This window comes from Parambassis ranga, chromosome 4 (assembly GCF_900634625.1).
Source record: "Parambassis ranga chromosome 4, fParRan2.1, whole genome shotgun sequence".
Lineage (NCBI taxonomy): Eukaryota > Metazoa > Chordata > Actinopteri > Ambassidae > Parambassis > Parambassis ranga.
This window is the reverse complement of record NC_041025.1, coordinates 6,967,994-6,987,088: the sequence shown is the minus strand read 5'-3', so window position 1 is coordinate 6,987,088 and position 19,095 is coordinate 6,967,994. Positions and strand designations below refer to the sequence as shown.

General features: G+C 44.6%; 1 protein-coding gene across 8 annotated transcripts in view; it reads left to right on the top strand.

The window, feature by feature from the left end:
- Positions 1 to 18,782, top strand: part of dab1a (DAB adaptor protein 1a) — a 70,945-nt gene extending 52,163 nt beyond the window's left edge. For 2 of the 8 annotated variants that reach the window (XM_028404074.1, XM_028404073.1), the window contains exons 6-16: positions 2,380 to 2,499; positions 2,919 to 2,957; positions 3,408 to 3,470; positions 4,820 to 4,873; positions 8,219 to 8,365; positions 10,011 to 10,073; positions 10,196 to 10,292; positions 11,121 to 11,527; positions 11,672 to 11,867; positions 11,950 to 12,098; positions 13,416 to 13,496. In XM_028404074.1, coding sequence (XP_028259875.1) covers positions 2,380 to 2,499; positions 2,919 to 2,957; positions 3,408 to 3,470; positions 4,820 to 4,873; positions 8,219 to 8,365; positions 10,011 to 10,073; positions 10,196 to 10,292; positions 11,121 to 11,527; positions 11,672 to 11,867; positions 11,950 to 12,098; positions 13,416 to 13,496 — 1,416 coding nt within the window. Of the gene's footprint in view, positions 1 to 2,379; positions 2,500 to 2,918; positions 2,958 to 3,407; positions 3,471 to 4,819; positions 4,874 to 8,218; positions 8,366 to 10,010; positions 10,074 to 10,195; positions 10,293 to 11,120; positions 11,528 to 11,671; positions 11,868 to 11,949; positions 12,099 to 13,415; positions 13,538 to 16,834 lie in introns of those variants that run through there. The other 6 variants (XM_028404075.1, XM_028404072.1, XM_028404077.1 and 3 more) reach the window with 6 other exon arrangements.
- Positions 18,783 to 19,095: the final 313 nt, after the last annotated feature.

The window sequence follows — 19,095 nt, the reverse complement described above, 5'->3', positions numbered from 1 at the left end:
ACTGTTCTTAGTTATTCATTGCTTTGTTTTTGATCCCTTGGAAAACATTTAAACAGATTACCAAGCAAACAGCGGCAGCAAATTGAAAAATAATATTGCAATTAAGTGATTTGGCCATCAATGGTGAGACATTTGCTGAGTTGACTTGCTATCAGTCAGGGGATGTTATTGGTTGACATTGGTTGGTGTATCACTGTTTCTATAGTGGCACATGTGCAACAATAGGATTCTTTTACAGAGTATGATGCAGAAAAAATTGCTTTGGGTAATTAAAATAACACTGTCATCACGTATTGTTCTGAGCATGACTCCACCGTTTAGAGTACTGTCAGCACTATGCAGCACACACAGTGGCACGGAGTCGAGCAGTGTCTTCATTAGGCTCCCAACTGTGTGAAAATATATTTACCTTTCATTATTTTATTATTATATACTCTGATTTAACCCTGGGACACCTGTCACATCTCTAGCTCACTAACTGTGTGTGGACTGTTAACCCATATAATACATACAAATACAAATACATACAGTGATATCACAAATCTTGTCCTCCCTGCTGGCTCCATGGTTGTAACTGCATAAGCTTTTTCTAATGTTCTGTATATTCGTGCATGTTCACAGGAGGCTGTCTAAAGTTGCCTCAGGAAATTTAGCAAATCAATAACTGACATTTATTACAACAACTTAGATGCAGGGAATGTCAGTGAATTCAGTGAGGTATTCTGCAAGTAACCAGCAGCTCATCTGTTGCATTACTATTCAGTTAGACTGAAGGCTCATGTTGTCAGTGCAGCACTACTTTTTTTTAGAATCATTTATTAGTGTTGCCGTCAGCTGATACAAGACTACTGATCTCTCTGTGGTCTGGTGAGCTGGCCACACCTCCACTCATCCTAACCCACTAAATTTTCAGCATTTACAGTTTTAAATTCAGTGCCTTTCTCAGCTCTGTATGTCTGCTCCTACCTAGAGTTTCATGCCGAGAAACAGGAACAGAAGAATGCGAGACAAATGGCAAGAATGGCAAAAGATTAGAGCACGTATTGTCAAATGCAGCAGATCTGAATTTGAAAGACTGACAGAATATTTCAGTGTTGCCTCAGCAGGAGAGACCGTTTACCCCAGTGTGTCTGTCACAAGCAATATAAGGCTGAGCACATCTTGCAGTGAGAAAACACTAAAATAGAACTACTTTATGCAAGGCAGCATTCAGCCTGTGAACTCGACGTGCACTTCACAAAGCTCCAGTCAATAATTGATTAGGTCTGAAACACCAGTGTACTATAAGATTTTTTGCTGTTGTGCTGTGACAATAGATTTAAGTTGTGAGTCATCTAACTGATTTGCTGTTGCTACTTTTGCTCCCCTGACAAGAGGTTGTTCAGGGGAAGATGAGGATAGCATCTGCTCTTGTCACTGTCTGAACCAGACCTAGAGGAGGAATAGAGCATGTAGTGATTGTGCAGATAAGCGTGTGTTGTCGCTCCCTTGGGGTGTAGGTATACCTACTTACCTTGGTTGGTACTTTAGATCCCAGTTATAGGCAGCAATGAGGCTCAGAGAACAACTGTCAAGTCCCAAGTAATGAATGATTTTAGATAGATATGTTTTTTTATGCTAAGAAAGTCCTTCAAACTTATCAGTTTGTTCTTAGTACAGTAAATAGCCTTGATTATAAGGGTCTCCTCCAACTGGCAGGATGAAGGCATTGTGTGTAATGATCTGAAGTGAAAGTGATAATTTAATTTGATTTGATGTGTGTGTGTTTAAATTTTGGCCTGTTAGTCTGTACATCAAATTCTTGTCAAAGGCGATTTCTGAACAACTACTTATTAAAATGTCTTTATATATGTTAAAGGTAGGGTAAGAGATTTCATTCTGATGCACTTTTTGTTAAATTAGTGTAACTTCTCTTTACAATCCGATAGCAACTGATTAGTTCGACAGTTTCGCTTTAAAACGAAGAATATTAATCATCTGTGGAAGCTATAAAATGCTAAAAACATCAGCCAATCCTACGAGGCGCCCCTGCACGGAGTATTGGCTGGTTGTCACTCTCTTCCTGCTCTGACTGGTTGGGAGGCGTGGCTTCGGGGTGAGCTCCGAGAGAAAAGGGCGTGTGTTTACTTTCAAAATCTGGCTGACTCTCACTGAGTTTTCAAAATCTCCTACCCTACCTTTAACCACTTTTATATGAGGTGTGGTGTGGTGTGGATGTAAACTATGCCATATGACTAGACTGATAGGAAGAGACCTATAACCAGGTCATGTAGGGCAGGTTCACCAATCACCACATAACTAAAATAAACACTTATAGTTACACTTTATGAGGTCTCTGATCAATAATATGCATGTTAATGAGTGTGTTCCTGGTTCCAGGCTGAGCCTGTGATTCTGGACCTGCGGGACTTGTTCCAGCTCATCTATGAGATAAAGCAGAGAGAGGAGATGGAAAAGAAGGCCCAAAAAGACAAGCAGTGTGAGCAGGCGGTCTACCAGGTACTCAGTCAGTGTTTTTTTGCCCTTTCCTTAATCATCTGCCATAAGCATGACGAGCATCATCTGAGAGATTCTTGACAAATGAGTCAGGTAAGAGTTGAAAAAACATCAAAGAATGACAGACACCCACTTTCAGGTTCCATCTGAGGCACCATCTGCCCATTGTGCTTATTTCACCTTCCTCTGTTCTGTCTTCTCTGTTTAATTTCTCTTTATCTCTCTGTCTGGTTCTCTCTCTCCCTGATGATTGTCAAATGATTATCTGAATGCTGGGAAGCTGCTGTGTCTTGCTGTGCTTTCCGCCTACTCTATCTACTCCAGCGGCTTAACTCTCCGCCTCTTCCCTCTCTTCTCTCCTCTGTTCCTCTCTCTCCTCCCTGTTTGATCTCTCCTCCTTTCCTGCCACCGCTCACCTGCAGACAATACTGGAGGAGGATCTGGAGGACCCGGTCTACCAGGTAACTTCTTGACCGATCACATCGCTGCTGTCACCTGCTGCATTTCTAAGCCAGTGTCAGCTTGCTCTTCTCTGTGTGCACTGTGGGGAGACAGCTCCTGTTTGTGTGGGAATAGCACCACATGTGCAGTTTGGAGGGTTTGCAGATGTGTGAATGAAGAGTCGTCTGCAGTAGGGGACGCTCATATCTGTGTGTTCATGGATCTCTGGCTGTGGGTGCATGAATATCTAAAAGACGTGCTGGTGTTCTTTGTTGCTGTGGGTTTTATTTGCTGTTTAACGTCTTCTCCATGTGTCAGTGGGATCTGGGCTTCAACTGCTTTTTAATGAGAACGTATTGACAATGCTGTTTGACTAATCACCTCTGCAGTTTCACCACTTTTCTCTCACTTTCTTTACCTTCCTATTTCCCTCTTGCTTCTTTTTTTCCCCTCTGCTGCTGACCCCTTAGTACATTGTGTTTGAGGCGGGACACGAGCCCATCCGCGACCAATCAGAAGAAAGCATTTATCAGGTACTCACAAGCTCAGCTTGTGTCTTACTTAGCTTTGAACTATAGTTACTGTGGTTAAGCTGCTGACAACAAGTTCCTAAAAGCATTTAAGCCACAGAGATTTAATCTTCCATTTACTGCCCAGTCAGTACTAGCTGCATTACTCTTTAATGGGATAAATATATTTCGCCTGCTCATGGAATTAATTGCTTCCTTTTTTACACATAAAATCTAGATATAGGGAATAAAAGACTGTAAAAATTGGAGGCAAACAACCAGCCAACGCTCTCCAGAGGCCCCTGACAGCTAAAGCTTGCTCCCCGGGGGAACAGGCCTTTCACTGGGTGCTCTCCTCAGAGATGTGGGTAGACCTCCGAGGGATGAGTAGGGGGAGGGTATGGTGTGCGTGGAGGGGATATGGAGGTTATTCCTGGCCCGCGTGGAAGGCGGACCCCTCCCCTTTTTCTCGCCTCCCCTCCCTCTTTTCCCGAGGAGATGAAAGAAAAGTGGGGGGAAAGAAAGATTAATCACCAGCCTCTCGTTTGATCTTTAAATAAAATGGATTGAAAATAGAGGGAGTGCTGGCATGCGCACAATCATACACAAGCGAAAACACACAAACAAACCCCCCACACACACACATCAGGCGTAAGAAACGTGAGCCTGAGCCAGCCTCCAGCCACAGAGGAACTAATGTATGAATAAAGATGGCAGCTTCTGGAAATAAACATGTGAAAGAAGTAAACAAGGCATTGAAAGGAGGAAAAAGAATGGGACAGGCTGTGCTCGATAGAGCTCCACATTTTTTTATTATCAGTCTTATTTGTCTTTTACCTCTCAGTCTGATTAGCACACATCCAACTGGCAAAAACTTTATTTAAGCCTAACCGTAGGAGTCCCAGGATGCGTACATATCAGCTCTCACTGCTCATTGTTTCTTCTCATTACACACACTGTCAAATCTATCTATCTCTGTGACATAGAAATATTACATGTCTCCATGTGTGTGACAATCTGAGTTATTACATGTCTGTGGGTGTGATAAGCAGTCTTATCCATTCTTTATTAGGAAGAGAGTGAGCGAGAGAAAGACCATCACTGCAGGCTGATGATATGCTGATTAACCTACCACAGGAGTTCTCACTCCACAGATTTTAATACTGATTATCCCTGCACCCACGTACACACATAAATGCTGAACTATAGTGATTGATAGTGCTCCTGAGGTGCCACATACCAGGGTTTTGTGTTGGCATCCCGTGTGAAGGTGTCAGTGCTAGAACAGCAAAGTGTGATGTATCACTCCTTGATTAATCCAGAGGTAATGGGCTCCTTCGGCTGTTCTCTGAATCTGTTGGTTGACTGTGTAGGTTCCCACCAGTCAGCAGAAGGAAGGGGTCTATGATGTCCCAAAGCGACACCCAGTGAGTGACCGTGTGTTTGCCCATGTTCAGACTCTCCCTCAGCTTGCCTCCCCCTCTCAGACAAACCTCTCAGTGCCTTTACCATTTTGTAGCTTAACTCTTATGTTAAAGTGACTCTACTTCCTGTTAACCAGGCGATTCAGTGTGTCTGACTTTCCCCTGAGAGGTTTGCTGGGATCCAGTGCATCGTGCAGTTGTGCTGTTGTACTGCCTGTGCTGTAATCGCTGTTGTGGCTGGTGCCCTCCTCCTTGTGCTCTGTGGTGCCTGCTCGTTATGGTTACCTGGGATAATGTGTGTGTTTGAATGTGTGCATCGTGTCAATTTGCTCAATGAAGCATGCTTGGCTGTGGTTTTCCAGTGGTGAGTCCAGTAAGACAACCTGCATGACCTTATCCCAGATTGCATTAAACAGCTGTTTTGTCACTGTTATATCTTTCTTTTAGTTTGACTGTACACGTGCATGTTTTGAATACCCAGGATGTTGAGCAGTTTTTCACCCTGTTCATGCAAATGAGTAAGAGTGTTTGCAATGGAACTATGTATCACTGTGTGTGTTCAGTAGTCATGTATGTGTGCGTGTGGTATGTCTTTAAGCTCATATAACATGTGCACAGTGCCAGTGGTTATAATGAAAGATGACCTTGACCACTGTCAGGCTGCGCTATAACTCAGCTGCTCTTTATCTGCCTACAAAGGTTCTAGTTATATTGCTGTCTGATTTAATCTGCTAAAATCTTCACACTCACAATAACCAGGCTGCTGTCCCATGGATGTGTGTGTGTGTGTGGTTATATGATGTTAAAACATAGTAGCCACAGTAAGTCTACCCAGTGCCCACTATCTCTGTGTGTATACCCCTGCAGTAGGTCTTTTATCCTTAAAGTGCTAAAACTGAGCTCCTCCACGTCACTACTGGCAGTCACAATCTCCCACTCTATGAATTTTGGTAGGTTGTGAATCAGTCTCACAGTTTCCTGGCTTTATATTATCCTCAGATTTGGTAAGAAGCTTACAGGCACCATAGTATTTCTGCTCTCTCCTCACCCAGCCCACAACACATGCTGCTATTTGGATTGCCTTTGTGCTGGCAGGTGTCTTAACGTGAACAAATCCAATATTTCTCTCTTGTTGTGCAACCAATTGGACTAGCCGTCCATTCTGCTTTAAATAAAGCAAATTCAACTCTCTTCTGCTTCCCAGCCAGTCAGAGGGAGTAAATATAACCCTGGATCAAAGGAATAAAAATGGATCATAGAAATTTCTTTTGTAGCAGATAACATGTGTTGCGATTTGCAATGCTTTCATTTTAATACAAATCCAGGCATCAGAGCATAGAACACACCGCAGCTGCACTGCTCTCTCTACAGGGTGAAATCTTTCAAGCATGCGACCATCACATCATGTGCAGAAATGTCTGAACGTGTGACAGCAACAGTGTACCGAAACAAATCCAAATATGTTAGTGTACTAGTATCTACGGTAGTATATTAGTAATAGTAAAATAATTGTTTAAATACAGTGAAATTGCAAAAAAATACTATAATCAAGCGTGTGCTGTTTAAAACCTAATTAACTGCACACACATTTGTAAAACATTCAAAACAACTAAATGGGGAAATATTTTGGTTTTGTGATTATTTTGATGTATTTGTATTTATTTTGTAGCCCCCAGAACAATGACTGACAAAAGACATCAGTGCCATATGTGCACACGCAGAAATGTGACCTTCTGTCTACAGCAGTCTCTTCAGTTGTTTACTCTGTCACCTTCTTAAACAATGGCAAATCAATAAAACACACTCACACACACACACACATTACACCATTTCAATCTACTGAGGCCTTGACCCTGTAAGACCTGAAGGAGTCCATTGAATCAACAGAAGCCCCTTGATGCCTCAGAGTCCACATGTAGAGGTCAGGACGTTTCCACCAGCTAAACACATCGGCTCAACACTGCATCAGTTATATGATATGGTGCTGTCACTTTAAATTACATCCCTTTGGTTTGAACAAAGGTTACATTACTGTCTGCATGTGAGACACAGAATGAGGAAAAAAGTAACTGACATGGTGGATGGGTGAAAGAGAGAGAAAAGAAACTCTCCATGATGGGGTTGTGTTGTATTTAGAGTTGTTAGTCTGTTTTGTGTAGTTTGCATGTGGCAGGTCAGCAGGGTTTTTTGTGCCAGTGTGATCCGTCACACAGCAGGGGACCTGCAGGGTGGTGTTAATTTAAGGGGCTGCGTTAATTGTATGCAGAACACATGTGCACAGGTAATTACTGTTTCCCTGGAGACGGCTAATTGATAGGTGGTGACTGTACCGATAAAGATAAAGGGCTGGGCGAAGAGATGGAGAGAGGGTATTGTGGGCACGGGGGGGGGGGGGGGGGGGGGGGGGGGGGGGGGGGGGGGGGGGGGGGTAACTGGCAGGGCGACAGAGACAGAGATGGGCGGAGATAGAAAGTGAAGAAGACAGACAGAGAATGGGCTCTGGAGCTGTTTGTGATGGAAACTGCAGATATAAAAAGAGGTAAATGTAAATACCTGCTCCACCACAAACAATAGTGTTTCATCAGCTAGATGGAAATCATCCATTATTCAGTTGTTTCTGAAGAACATAACATCCATTAGAAAAATGTTTGGAACTGATTATAGTATTGGGCCATCAGTATTTGCAATATCAGCTAATGATAAACATACTCAGTAATATTATTGTGGACCAAATAGTCCTACTCTTACTTTGCCAGACCAATCTGTGCGTCGTGTGTTGGTGCCAGTGCTGGAACCCGTCATCATTCTGCTGTGGCTCCCCTTTCATACTGTACACAGAAATATCTACTGATATGAGTCATTCTTTTTTCCATGTTAATGGTTTAATGGCTCAAAGAGAGCTGTTTTTTCTTCTTATAATGTAACAGACTCCCTGCCTATGCTCTCACTTAAAGCATGCTACTTAATCCATCTGTTCTTTGTGTGTCTGTGTGCCTCTGTAGCTCCCTCTTGACACTGGGGAGCAGGCTTTACAGAAACACAAATGGGGAGTAAAAACCCAAGCTCTGCGCTGTAGTTTAGACTAGAGATGGGGATGATGTTTAAACCTTTCTAAATCTTCACCTGCTCTCAAAGTCTGAAGAAGACTTCAGTCTATGTGTGTGTGTGTGTGTGTGTGTGTGTGTGTGTGTGTGTGTGTGTGTGTGTGTGTGTGAGAGTGTTGTGACTAGAACACCTGCAGCCCATTCCTCTCCTCATTTCACCTCACTCCCTTCTTTCCCTTTCTGTGTATACAATAATAACCATTTTCATCCCACCTGCCATCTAACACTGGGGTTATGATTGCAGAATGGACATCAAAACACCCCCCACCATCATCATCAACATCATCATTATCATGATCAACCCCTCCAAAGAGAACAAACTGAAAAGCAGCGGCAGCAGCAGCAGGCAGTGGCAGATCTGATAGACTTAGACCTGGAAAAGGTGACTCAGGTAAGGTGCACAGTGCTCTTGTTGTTGTGGTCCAGACAAATGTAATGTTCAAAGCCAGGAGGTTTTTAAGTATTTGTGAACATGGAACAGACTGTCCTAAAGGTTAGCCATCATCCCTCATGAACTATACTTCTTCAGTCCTCAGGTGATCTTTTGCCTCCCCGTCCTGCACCACTTTTGTTCTTCTCTAGTCATAAATGACCCCAACTCTTAACCTCTGCCATTTATAAATAATACATGCAACTTTGCTGTTGCTATAGTAACCAGGTTCAGACAGGGGATAAAGTCGAGGATAGGTGCACCCGTGCATTTACACCTTCATGTGTCCATGTGGGAAAGCAGGTGGATGAGAGAGAGAGAGGAAAAACTCTGCTTTAGTGCAGAGCAGAGGTCCTTTAAGAGCAGAGTGGACACAAAGGTCAGAGTGTCTGTCAGAGCAGTGGTGGGGGTCAGTGGGGTTAGCAAACAGTGGCAGTCATCTTGGCTGCAGAGACACTAGTTCAGCTTCACACAGTGCATTAATAAGCATTCATAACACATAATCACAGCAATGTGACCTCTCCACTCTACTACCACACACAAGAGAAGAATATTGAGTTGGGTGAACTAAAAGTGGACAAAAAGTCTATAAAAGTCCTGCTGTCTGTGGTGACTGCATGGACATTGTCCTGTGGTTTCTGTCTAAAGAACAGCGGCAACCTGTCACTGTCACAACATTCATTAGAGCAATGAAAGTGTCTTAGGAAGAGTGTTTCTGTGAACTTAATCCTTTGGACATTCTATTATCAGTACTTCCACCATTTTGCGTATTATGGATATCTGGCTTATCTTGAGTTGTTTTTCTCTGCTATCTCTGCAGCAACAATATTTAGTAGTCCCCCCCCCAACTAACTCTGTAAAAGCCATCTGGGCCCTACAACTACAAATCACCATGCTCACAGATCCATTTTCTGATAGATGTATAAAGAACTTTGTGGTCTATGTGTGACCCAAGAGAGTGAACGAGAGGGAAGATATTCTAAGAACATTCATTATCTCTAAAGAAATTATCCGCATCGGTGATTTATGCAAATCTCTGACCATGTATTCAAGGCTTAAATTCCTCTATCAACTAAAAATAGAGTTCCCTTCACTCGCCACCGGCCTAAAGATATTATTAATGTGGAAAAAGGAGATACTAAAGAGAGAGATCATGGGAAGACTGTGAAAGGAAACAGAACATATTCAGATCAAATGGAACAGCTGCTGTCTTTGATAGCTCTTCCCTCTGAGACATGTCTTCTGGAGGGGAACATCAATGACTTGTCCACAAGGAGACACCAGTGCAGGGGGTGTGGCAGTTGTCTGCTTTTAGATCATCTGATGGAAAACAAATGAATCTGAAACAGATTGTGATAACTCTTGGTAGGTATGTCATCATAATCAATCATTTCATCTCATTAATCCATCTCTCCTCACCCCTCTGTTACCTCCTCTGTGTTGCTGCCACAGCGCTCAGGTAGGTACTGCTAACATACCTAGCTGGTGTTGTGTTGCATGCAGCGTGTTGTGCATGTTGCACTGGAATGGAAACCGCGTCAGAAAATGTACAAAGCCTGAAGAATGCAGACATTGTTTCTGAGTGTATGCTTTCTCTGATTCTCAGAACATCAACCAGTTAGAGATTTTTGGAGACATGTCTACGCCTCCTGACATCACCTCCCCATCAGTGAGTAGCCCTCATACATACACAGTTTGTGATTTACATCCTAAAAGGTAATATCAGAAATTCCAATGCAATGTCTCCTTTTTGTTTTTGTGCAACCTGATTTCTAATCACAACCTGCACAGACGCCTGCCTCTCCAGCCAACACCCTTGACCCCTCACAGGGCCTGCAGCCTCCCACGGAACTGTTTGCTCCCTTCAATCCTGCGTCTGTGCCCTCAGGTAGGACCTTGTTCACTTTCTGCTCAAATAAACCACGGCTACAAGCAAGGGGGGAAACAAGCACAGCAGGAGAGATGCAGGGGATGAGGGGCGAGCCTAAGAGAGTCAGAAGATTCAGACACTGAGGAGAAAAAGAAGAGAAGGAGGGGGCGAGATAAATAGAGAGAGACAGAACAGAATTGAAATGTAGATGAGGGGAACGAGGAGAGAAGGTGCTGTTGGTTGTGTGTTGAATATGAAATGCATTATTAGCTTGCTACCTCAGATGCGGCTGATTTACGTGTGACTGTGGCGGTCAGAGGGAAAGTAATAAAACATGCTGAGAAGATTGTAGTGAGCTTCTTTTTATTAAAAGTGGTGTTTCCTTCACAGTTTCCTGGGTCTCTTTGTTTACTCCCCTCCTTGTCTCTGTTCATCTCTCCCTCCCTCCTCTCTCTGTACATATGTCAGAGCGACCAAGGTTAAATGTCAACTTTACCACAACAACTGGAGTCCACAAACAAGGGACTAGCATGTGTGTAATGGAACAAGCTTCTACTGATGAGTTTGAGTGATTTTAATGAGTGCGTGTTGAGCTCTGCCTTCTCATAATGACTCTGCCTCATTCTGGAGGTAATTATTTTAGTTCACCATGACCATTAGGAGACACCACATTAGCTGCAGGCAGAAGTAGGGCAGCGCTCTCCGGTGATGCATGTGTTATTGTCTGTGTGTGGGTTTGTGTGGAGAAGCAAAGCAGTGTATGCACTGTGGATATTCTAATCACTTCCTTATTTTCTTAGTTTATAAATGTGCAAAATTCAGTGTTTCTACTCATCTCACCACCAGGTTATGTGACGATGGGAGCAGTGCCTCCCGGCCACTGGTCCCAGCAGGCGTTTGCTGCACAGACACCGCTGGCCTTTGGGGTCCAGTCCCCTTTAGGCCCAGTTGCTCAGGTGCTGCCAGGTGGCCAGCCTCTCATCTGGGGCCAGGCCAACATCTTTCCTGCCACCCAGCAACAGTGGGCAGCCATGGCAGCCGGAGCCTTCCCGCCTACAGCCTACCTCCCTGCCCAGCCTGTGGGCACCCTGCCCGCCGCCATGTTCCAGACTCTCACCCCCGTCACAACTGTGACCCCAGCCGGCGAGAGCCATTCGGGTGCTGGAGCCAGTGCTTCTGCTCCCTCCCCTTCGGCGTCATCGAGTCCGCAGCACGGGGAGAGGGCAAAGAAGATGGGCAAGGAGATGTTCAAGGTAGGAAACAAATTACTATTGAGAGATCTTTGTATCATGTTTTTTTGTATCATGAAATGGCTACTAAAAAATTAAGAAAGTTAAAATTACCTTGCACAGTTGTAATGTTTTCTTGCCCTGACCAAAGTTTTGCCGTCCTTCAAGGATTTTCACCTGGCGAAGCCTCCGGCCATGCCGTCAAAGAAGGTTGATCAGCCCAGCTTAGCAGGGACCTCAGAGGCATTCAGCTCTTACTTCAGCCGTGTGGGCACTGCCCAGGACACGGACGACTGTGACGACTTTGACATTTCTCAAATGAACCTGACACCAGTGACCTCCACAACACCATCCACCAACTCACGTGAGCACTCCGCCTACGCCTCACTTTTTTTTCATGTCACCATCTGGTGTGTGCCTCATATATTTGCGGTGTTCTCCTGCAGCACCAACCCCAGCTCCCAGGCAGAGCTCTCCGTCCAAGTCCTCAGCCTCTCACGTGAGTGACCCCCCTACCGACGCCACAGACCCCCCCACAGACGACTCGTTTGGTGAAGCAGAGGGCAGTCCTAGTCGCAGTGGCGAAGAAGATGCTGTAAGTGTAGGATTGTGGAGTGTGTGTACCTCTAAGACACTCTTTACTGCTAGGACCTGTACAGCATGTTGAGATCTGCTGATAAATAGCCTTTGTAGCAGTGTTGGCGGGCCAGGTAATCACTCTGGCTGATTAGGGGGCCTATGCTGTTGTATCCCTCCTGTGTGTAAGTGTGTGTGTGTCTGTATGGAAATGTGCACATTGAGTGTGTGTTACTGTGTGAAAATGAGCAGTTGTATGCAAAAATATGAGGTTGAGTGTGTGTGGTCAACACAGCGTTAAATTAGGCGCAGGAATTGTCAGAGACATCATTAAGCTGTTATTAATACCAGGCAGGTAGCGTCCATACATCACAACTTCTATATGGACAGACCCATCTCTGCTGAGCAAGAAGAGGCAGAGTGCTCTAATTCTTCTTCCGTGGCCAATTAATATTTATTTTACAGCTCTTTAGTCTGAGAGAGAAAGAGGGAAAGAAGAGAAAGTCCATTTTTTGAGGGAGGGTCGACAAACTCTTTGCCTTTGACCAAAGTCATTGTAGAGTTCGTGTCCTTCAGAGAAACAAGACTTCTCCAGTACTTCCCCTGCCATTTTTCTTCCTGTCTCTCTCTGTCTCTCTTTTTTTTGTTTCTTTCATGGTTGCGTCTCTCCCTCTTGCGCCCCTCTCCCCAGGCGTGAAACATTAGTTTTATGCCTCCAATCCGGCTATTATTGAAAAAAAATAGAGGACTTTCACACTGCTGAAAATGTCACCAGGCCTGAATAACACACAGAAGCTTTACACAAACCCAAAGAAATGGGCATTGGTGGCAGCACTGAGTGACTGCGGCGAAAAGGTTACAAAGAAAAGGGACAGGAAAGATGGAGTGAAAGGCAAAAAAGAGCCTCCCACTCTCTCACCCCACACTCTCTGTGGGGTGAGGTGTAAAAAGCAGAAGTGTTTTCTGGGAAAAAAGCAGTGGATCAATAGGAAAAAAAACTTCACAGAGGCTTTGATAATAGAGCAGTGTAAATGAGCGTGTGCATGAGTGTGTGTTTAAGTGTATTTGCGTGTATTTGCAAAGATGTTCCCCAGAAGACCGACAGGCAGTGTTGGCTGTGGTTTCTTTCTCCAGCTGTCTGTATTTCTCCTTCAGAGTGTTGACACCTTTGCTTCCTGTTTACTTCTTTTAGTCTTTACCAATCCTTCTACCCTTCCTTCAGATGTATTCTCTCTGTCTCTCCTTTCCCCGTTATTTCTTTCTCTCATACTCCTCCTCTCTTGGACTTCTTCTTCACCCTTTTCTCTTCCTGCCTCCCCTTCTTCCCTTCCTTTAGGCATGTGGCTCTGGGTCGCCCTGCCCCAGTGAGACAGCAGAGCCCAGCCCAGAACAGGCCAGTCCAGAGGCTGGGAGCTAGATAGCAGCAGGGCAGGGTAGGTATCACTACCCCACCTCCCCCCTTCAAACTGCCACTCCTTCACCTCTATTCATTCATCTATTCCTTTTACATCAGTCTGGCTGAATTCACACTTTTACCTCCGCTACTTTTTATTTCTTCTTGCATGCTCAAATGAAGGCATGTGTTTGAGTGTGAATGCTTTCCCATGTGTCTGTGTATGACATGATGCTTGTTTTATATTTTGTGATTTGTGGTTATTTCTCCTCATCAGCATCAGCTGAACTGTTGTAAGTATGCGCTGATTACAAAGGGCATGTGTGACGAGTTCATCACGCATGATCATTTTGGCCATAGTGCTCTCATTGTGTCTTGTCTTTGTGACGTGCACCTTCAGTAAATCACACCCAGTTCCCTAAATAGCACACATCCCACCAGGAAAGTCAATAGTGTGTGACAGCCAATCAGAAACTGTGCACTTCAGTGAGCAGGATGTCTTGTGGGATTTGTGTGCAATATGCTGATCCTAGATGTTTAGATTAATATAAACATGATGTATGCTGACACTTTATGCATTATATATGTACTGTGACTTACAATCTGTGCATTATTTTGAAGGGATCAAACTGGTAAAGACAGGTCGATAGTGTGAGTGTGTAATAACACTTTTGGCACGTCATGCTACAGTAGAATTCACAACTTTCACAGGCTGGAAATGTCTCTTAGTTTTCAATGAGAAGCACACACACCAAAGAGGAGAGCCATTTTGATCCCTTCCTCCCCACTCGTCCTCACCCACACAATTCCCGACTGTGGTTCCTTAATGATAGCTGCTGGCACTCACACAGGGAAAAATGTAATGGTTTTGTTTTCATCAGCTAATACTGGGGTGCCAAGATTAATGACTGCCCCGATATAATTGGCATTAATTAAAACCCAAGAAGCCTTCAAGTGCTTCCTCACTTCAGGAGAGGGGGGGTGGCTGAGCAGCCTGCCTCCCTGTTGGCGGGCATCCTCATATTCTGACAGTCTGAAAGCTGCGGGGCAGCAGGTGGATGCAGACCTTAAGTGGAGAGCGAGTTGTAGAGTACTGAGTGGTGAATCTGGCTGGAAGCTATCTGTTATGGCCAGAAGCTCAGAGTCTCTCCTCTGTAGTAGGTGGACTGCTTTGGTCCTGGTCCAGTGACGCTGCTCCCATATGGTGTTTACTTGCTCAATCACATCGACTTTAGACATCTTCCCAAACACGCACACCTGTGCAATAGGCTCAGTTATTCCCCAGACAAGCACACCTGTGATCGATACTGTCACCACCTGTGCTCATATTGGAGCCAAGAAATTTGTGTGTGCGTCTGTGTGTGCGTGTGTTTGCTGCTGGCTATGACCGCCTGTTCTGTCCTCTCCCTCCTACTGTGTGGCTACGACAGACATGTGTTCAGGCTAGTGGGACTGTAAGTGTTTTTTCTGGGGTGATCTCATCATGTCCAGCGAATGCTCCTGAATCTCAGCCGTGAAATGGCCTGCTTCCATGGTTCACTGAGCAATCTCACATTGCACCCCCTGCCCAGGGCCTACCACTCACACACAGGCACACAACTGTCCAGACATGTACCAGTCAGGCCAGATATTTTGGCCTTCAGGCTGGTGCCACTCCAGCACATCTCTCATACCTCCAGTGAGGCTCTCTCTGCCTGACCGGAATTGATGGAGCTGAAGCATTCCCCGATTGGCAGCACTGGTTAGATGCAGGGTGACACGGCCCGGGCTGCGGCTCTGGTGTATTGGTTGAACAGTGTGTGCTTGCTGTCACTGCTTGTCTCAGCCTCTTTGTCACCTCTCTCAGGGCTGCTGGCAGCTACTTTCTGCTGACTGTCTGGCCTTGGCTGGCCCTACTCTTACAGCTTTGTATGCCAGAGCCCAAAGCCTCAGCTAAAGTATCCCTCCCTACCTGATTCCATTGTTTTTTTATTAAATGAGAGCTGGTGCAGTCAGGATTTAGTGTATTGATGAGTTAGGATTTCAGAAATCTCCAGGGTGCCACTGTATGCCCCGAAACAGCTGCAGATACAACATAAATCATATCTTTATTTGTGCAGATTGTTTTTTATAGTCTGCGTTTTTATACACAACCAAACCAGGAACTATTTCCCAACCTTAAACATCAGCAACAATAAGACTGCAGAATTCATTATATATTTTTTTTAGTTTAGCCTCTCAATTGATTTGTCTAGAAATAGTCAAAAGGCCTTTAACATATGTTTTTTCTGAGCCCACAGCAATGTGTTGAAATCAAGCGGCAACCTTCAGACACATGCCAAAAGCTTCAGTTCCTCAAATGGCCACTTGAGGCTGAATGTCCAACTTTACAGCAGTTTGTTCATAGCCTCGTACCAAAAAAAAAAAGCGTCTACAGATAATCAGTGCCCATTTTTAAGTTAAGCTAAGTAAGAAGTGAGGTTAAAACAGGCACAGATTGTGACACCCAGAGTCCCTATAAGAGCTTCAAAACTCTCTAGGAAATCTGTGGCAGACATCACACGTTTCATAATTCTTTATACAGGCTGTTGTTGAAAGGGTATCCAAAACCTAACAGGTTGTGTGTTTGTCACTAAATTTCTCTCTGCTCGCATTCTTTGTTTGGGTTTCATCAGATTATGTGAACATCATGGACTGTTTCCCCTGTTGGGGAGCTACGAGTAGACCTCCAAACTGCAAACACATTTCTCTGCACAGGGTGGGAGAAGTCCTTCAGGATATAACAGGCCAGCCCCCAATCAAGTTGTCTGCATGGCAGATTGAGTGGCTGGCTGTAATTATGTGTACGATAATAACGGCCCCATTGTGAGTGACTGCAGTGGGCTTGGTGCTCTGACTGCAGGGTGTTCCATCATCCACTGTTGTCTTCCGGCTCAGTTGGAGAGAAATACAGACATGATGACTCATAACTGGTCTTTCAAGGCGCTAGTTTATACCTCTGATTCATATTGGTCCTGGAGGGAGCCCGGCGTGGGAGAGAATATGCATGTGCGTGCACAGTGACAACCTCAGACACAATCACACACACACACATAAAAGGTGAATTTTTCAGCGAGGAGAGAAGACTGGACATCTCCTTCTATGCAGTGCACTACTGCCACCTGCTGGTGATGTTAGGTTCAGGAACTGACACATCGCTGCAGATCTGGATCTTACTTGTCAGGGCTTGCAGGTTGGTGATACTTACAGTTTAGTAAGCTGAGAGAATGAATCATAAATTTAGGTCTGCCCTTTTAACTATGTACTAACAAGAGAACTACAGGGGCCAGAAGTTAACAAAGAGTAGTATGAAATACTGATGTTTCTCTCTTTTTTATCTACAGAAGGGGAAGGACCCTCTCTACGCCCAGATCAACAAAGGGAAGAAGTAAAGAGACACACAGGAAGACAGACCTGACCAACACAGAGAGCGAAAGAGGAGAGCCCCCTAACTTGAGTGTGTGTGTGTGTGTGTGTGTGTGTGTGTGTGTGCGCGCGCTCATGTGTGCATGTCTGGCTTCTTCTGCTCCTTTCTCCTGCTAACAACCTCCCAGGAGGAGCTTCCACTCTCCCGCTGTCCTCCTCCTTCTCCTCTCTGCAGTCTTTCCTCCTCAGAGGAGGAGAGAGCCCTCTTGGTCATTCACTCCAGGCAGGAGGGACATCAATCACTGAGGCGGAACCTGTTCTCCCTCCACTGCGCTGTCTTCTCCTCTCCTCTTTTCCCTGTGGCGACTCACACCCAGCCTTACAGACATAACCTGCTCCTTCCCTCCTCCCTCCCTCCTCCTTTGCTCTCACACTCCTTCCTCTGCCTCCTGTGTCTGGCCAGAGACTGTGCTGCCAAGAAGGGACTGAGTCAAGCAGTGCCTCCCTGTCTCCGACACACCCACACACACAAACACTCATTGGGATTAGAAATGATCTCCTTTTTTTGTTTTGTTTGTTTTTAATGGACAGAATCTTGCATCTGTAGCGAGGAGATCCCACAGGAGGAGCTAGACTCTTAACGGGCCTATCAGGGACGGCCTGTTAGTGGGATCAATGCTTCTGATTGGTTGGTTGCTCCGGGCGTTTTCTCCCTTATTCTTGTGAGTGTCTGCTGGGATCACTATGCAGAAACAGACTCTCTGGGAGCTACTCACACACCAACTACACACATATACTTTTCACACAGCAGTCACACACTCACACACAGTCATGCTCAACCTTCTCTTACATGCATACACACTTTGTCCAATGTCTGTCCTTGCAGACAGACTCATAACCAGACATGCTGAGGAACGGACCCTGAGAGGAAAGCAAGTGAAACAGATTCTGTGATTGAACTGTTCATTCTCTATAGCTTTTGTACAATACTGATTTAAAAAATGAAGAAGAAATTGAAAAATGGAATTTTTATTTTATAAGTCAATCAAGCCGCTGGGGTCAGCTCTATAGATATAGAGTCAACATGGCTTTAAGGCATCTTATCGTTGGTTTGCCAAACTCATTTTGTAAATAATAACAACAACCATTCTGTCCACTGGACGTCTGTGCCATAAAATAGGAAGGCTTTAGTTATGCAAACTCTTGACGTTAACCCAAGCAATACCAACATATGTTTTCTTTTTCCTGTTCGCCTCCTCCTCGCTCCTTCCTCTGATTTTTATTTTTGTTCATGGATGTTGTTGGGTCTTCACTTACTAACACCAGTTCAGCTCTAAACCTTGCACCATGTTTGTCTTCTTACAGTTTTTGTTATCCAAAATCTGTGTACCACATCCCAATGCTTTTGTACCGCAAAAATCACAGCAGGCACAGCCTCAGTCAGTGTGGCCCCGCTGCTCTCCTCTCATCCCATTCCCCAACACTAGTCTTTAAGATAACAGCGATGCTCTGCCCATCTGTCTGTCTGTTGGTCAGGTGCCAAACTGCTAATGTCCGAGTGTGGACTGCAGCATCCTCTGCTACAACTACATCAACTGTGATGCCAATGACTCCCTATTTTATGGCCAGACTCCCCGCCCCCCATGCCCCCCATGCCACTTGAGAACTCTTTTGGACTATGATGTTGATTAACTCAAAAAGTTAGAAGATGAGCAAAGACGTTAATTAAAAAGGGAATCGTTGCTGTTTGAGTACATAACATTTCTAGACCTATTTTAACTTTACCTCAGCTAACAGTTTCTTAATGTAAATTGACACATTATTTTTATCTTTATGAATATGACATTCTACAGTGGGTTTTTAGATGATTTTTTGGTTCTCTCTTGATTTACGTACTCCACCATGTATTACTGTTACAAATAAACACATCCCAAATGACTAATACGCCTTTTTATGCGTCTGCCTTTGTGTGTGTGCACAACAGTGAGTGTGACTAATGGTGCGTGCCTGGTAGAGGTGACCCCCAGTGTGTATTTACTTAATGTAAAGCAAAGTAGCACAGTATTTAGTTGTAATTGAACACTGCTTAAATGACCTGTCAGATTCTGCTGCACAGAGAGCCTCTAATGCAAGCTGTCATAAGCTTTATTAGCAAGCGACCACAAGGACAACAGCCTTTTTACTCGGGCCCCCCTCCCTTTTCAAACAGGACATTAGAACCACTTTAATGCACTTTTAT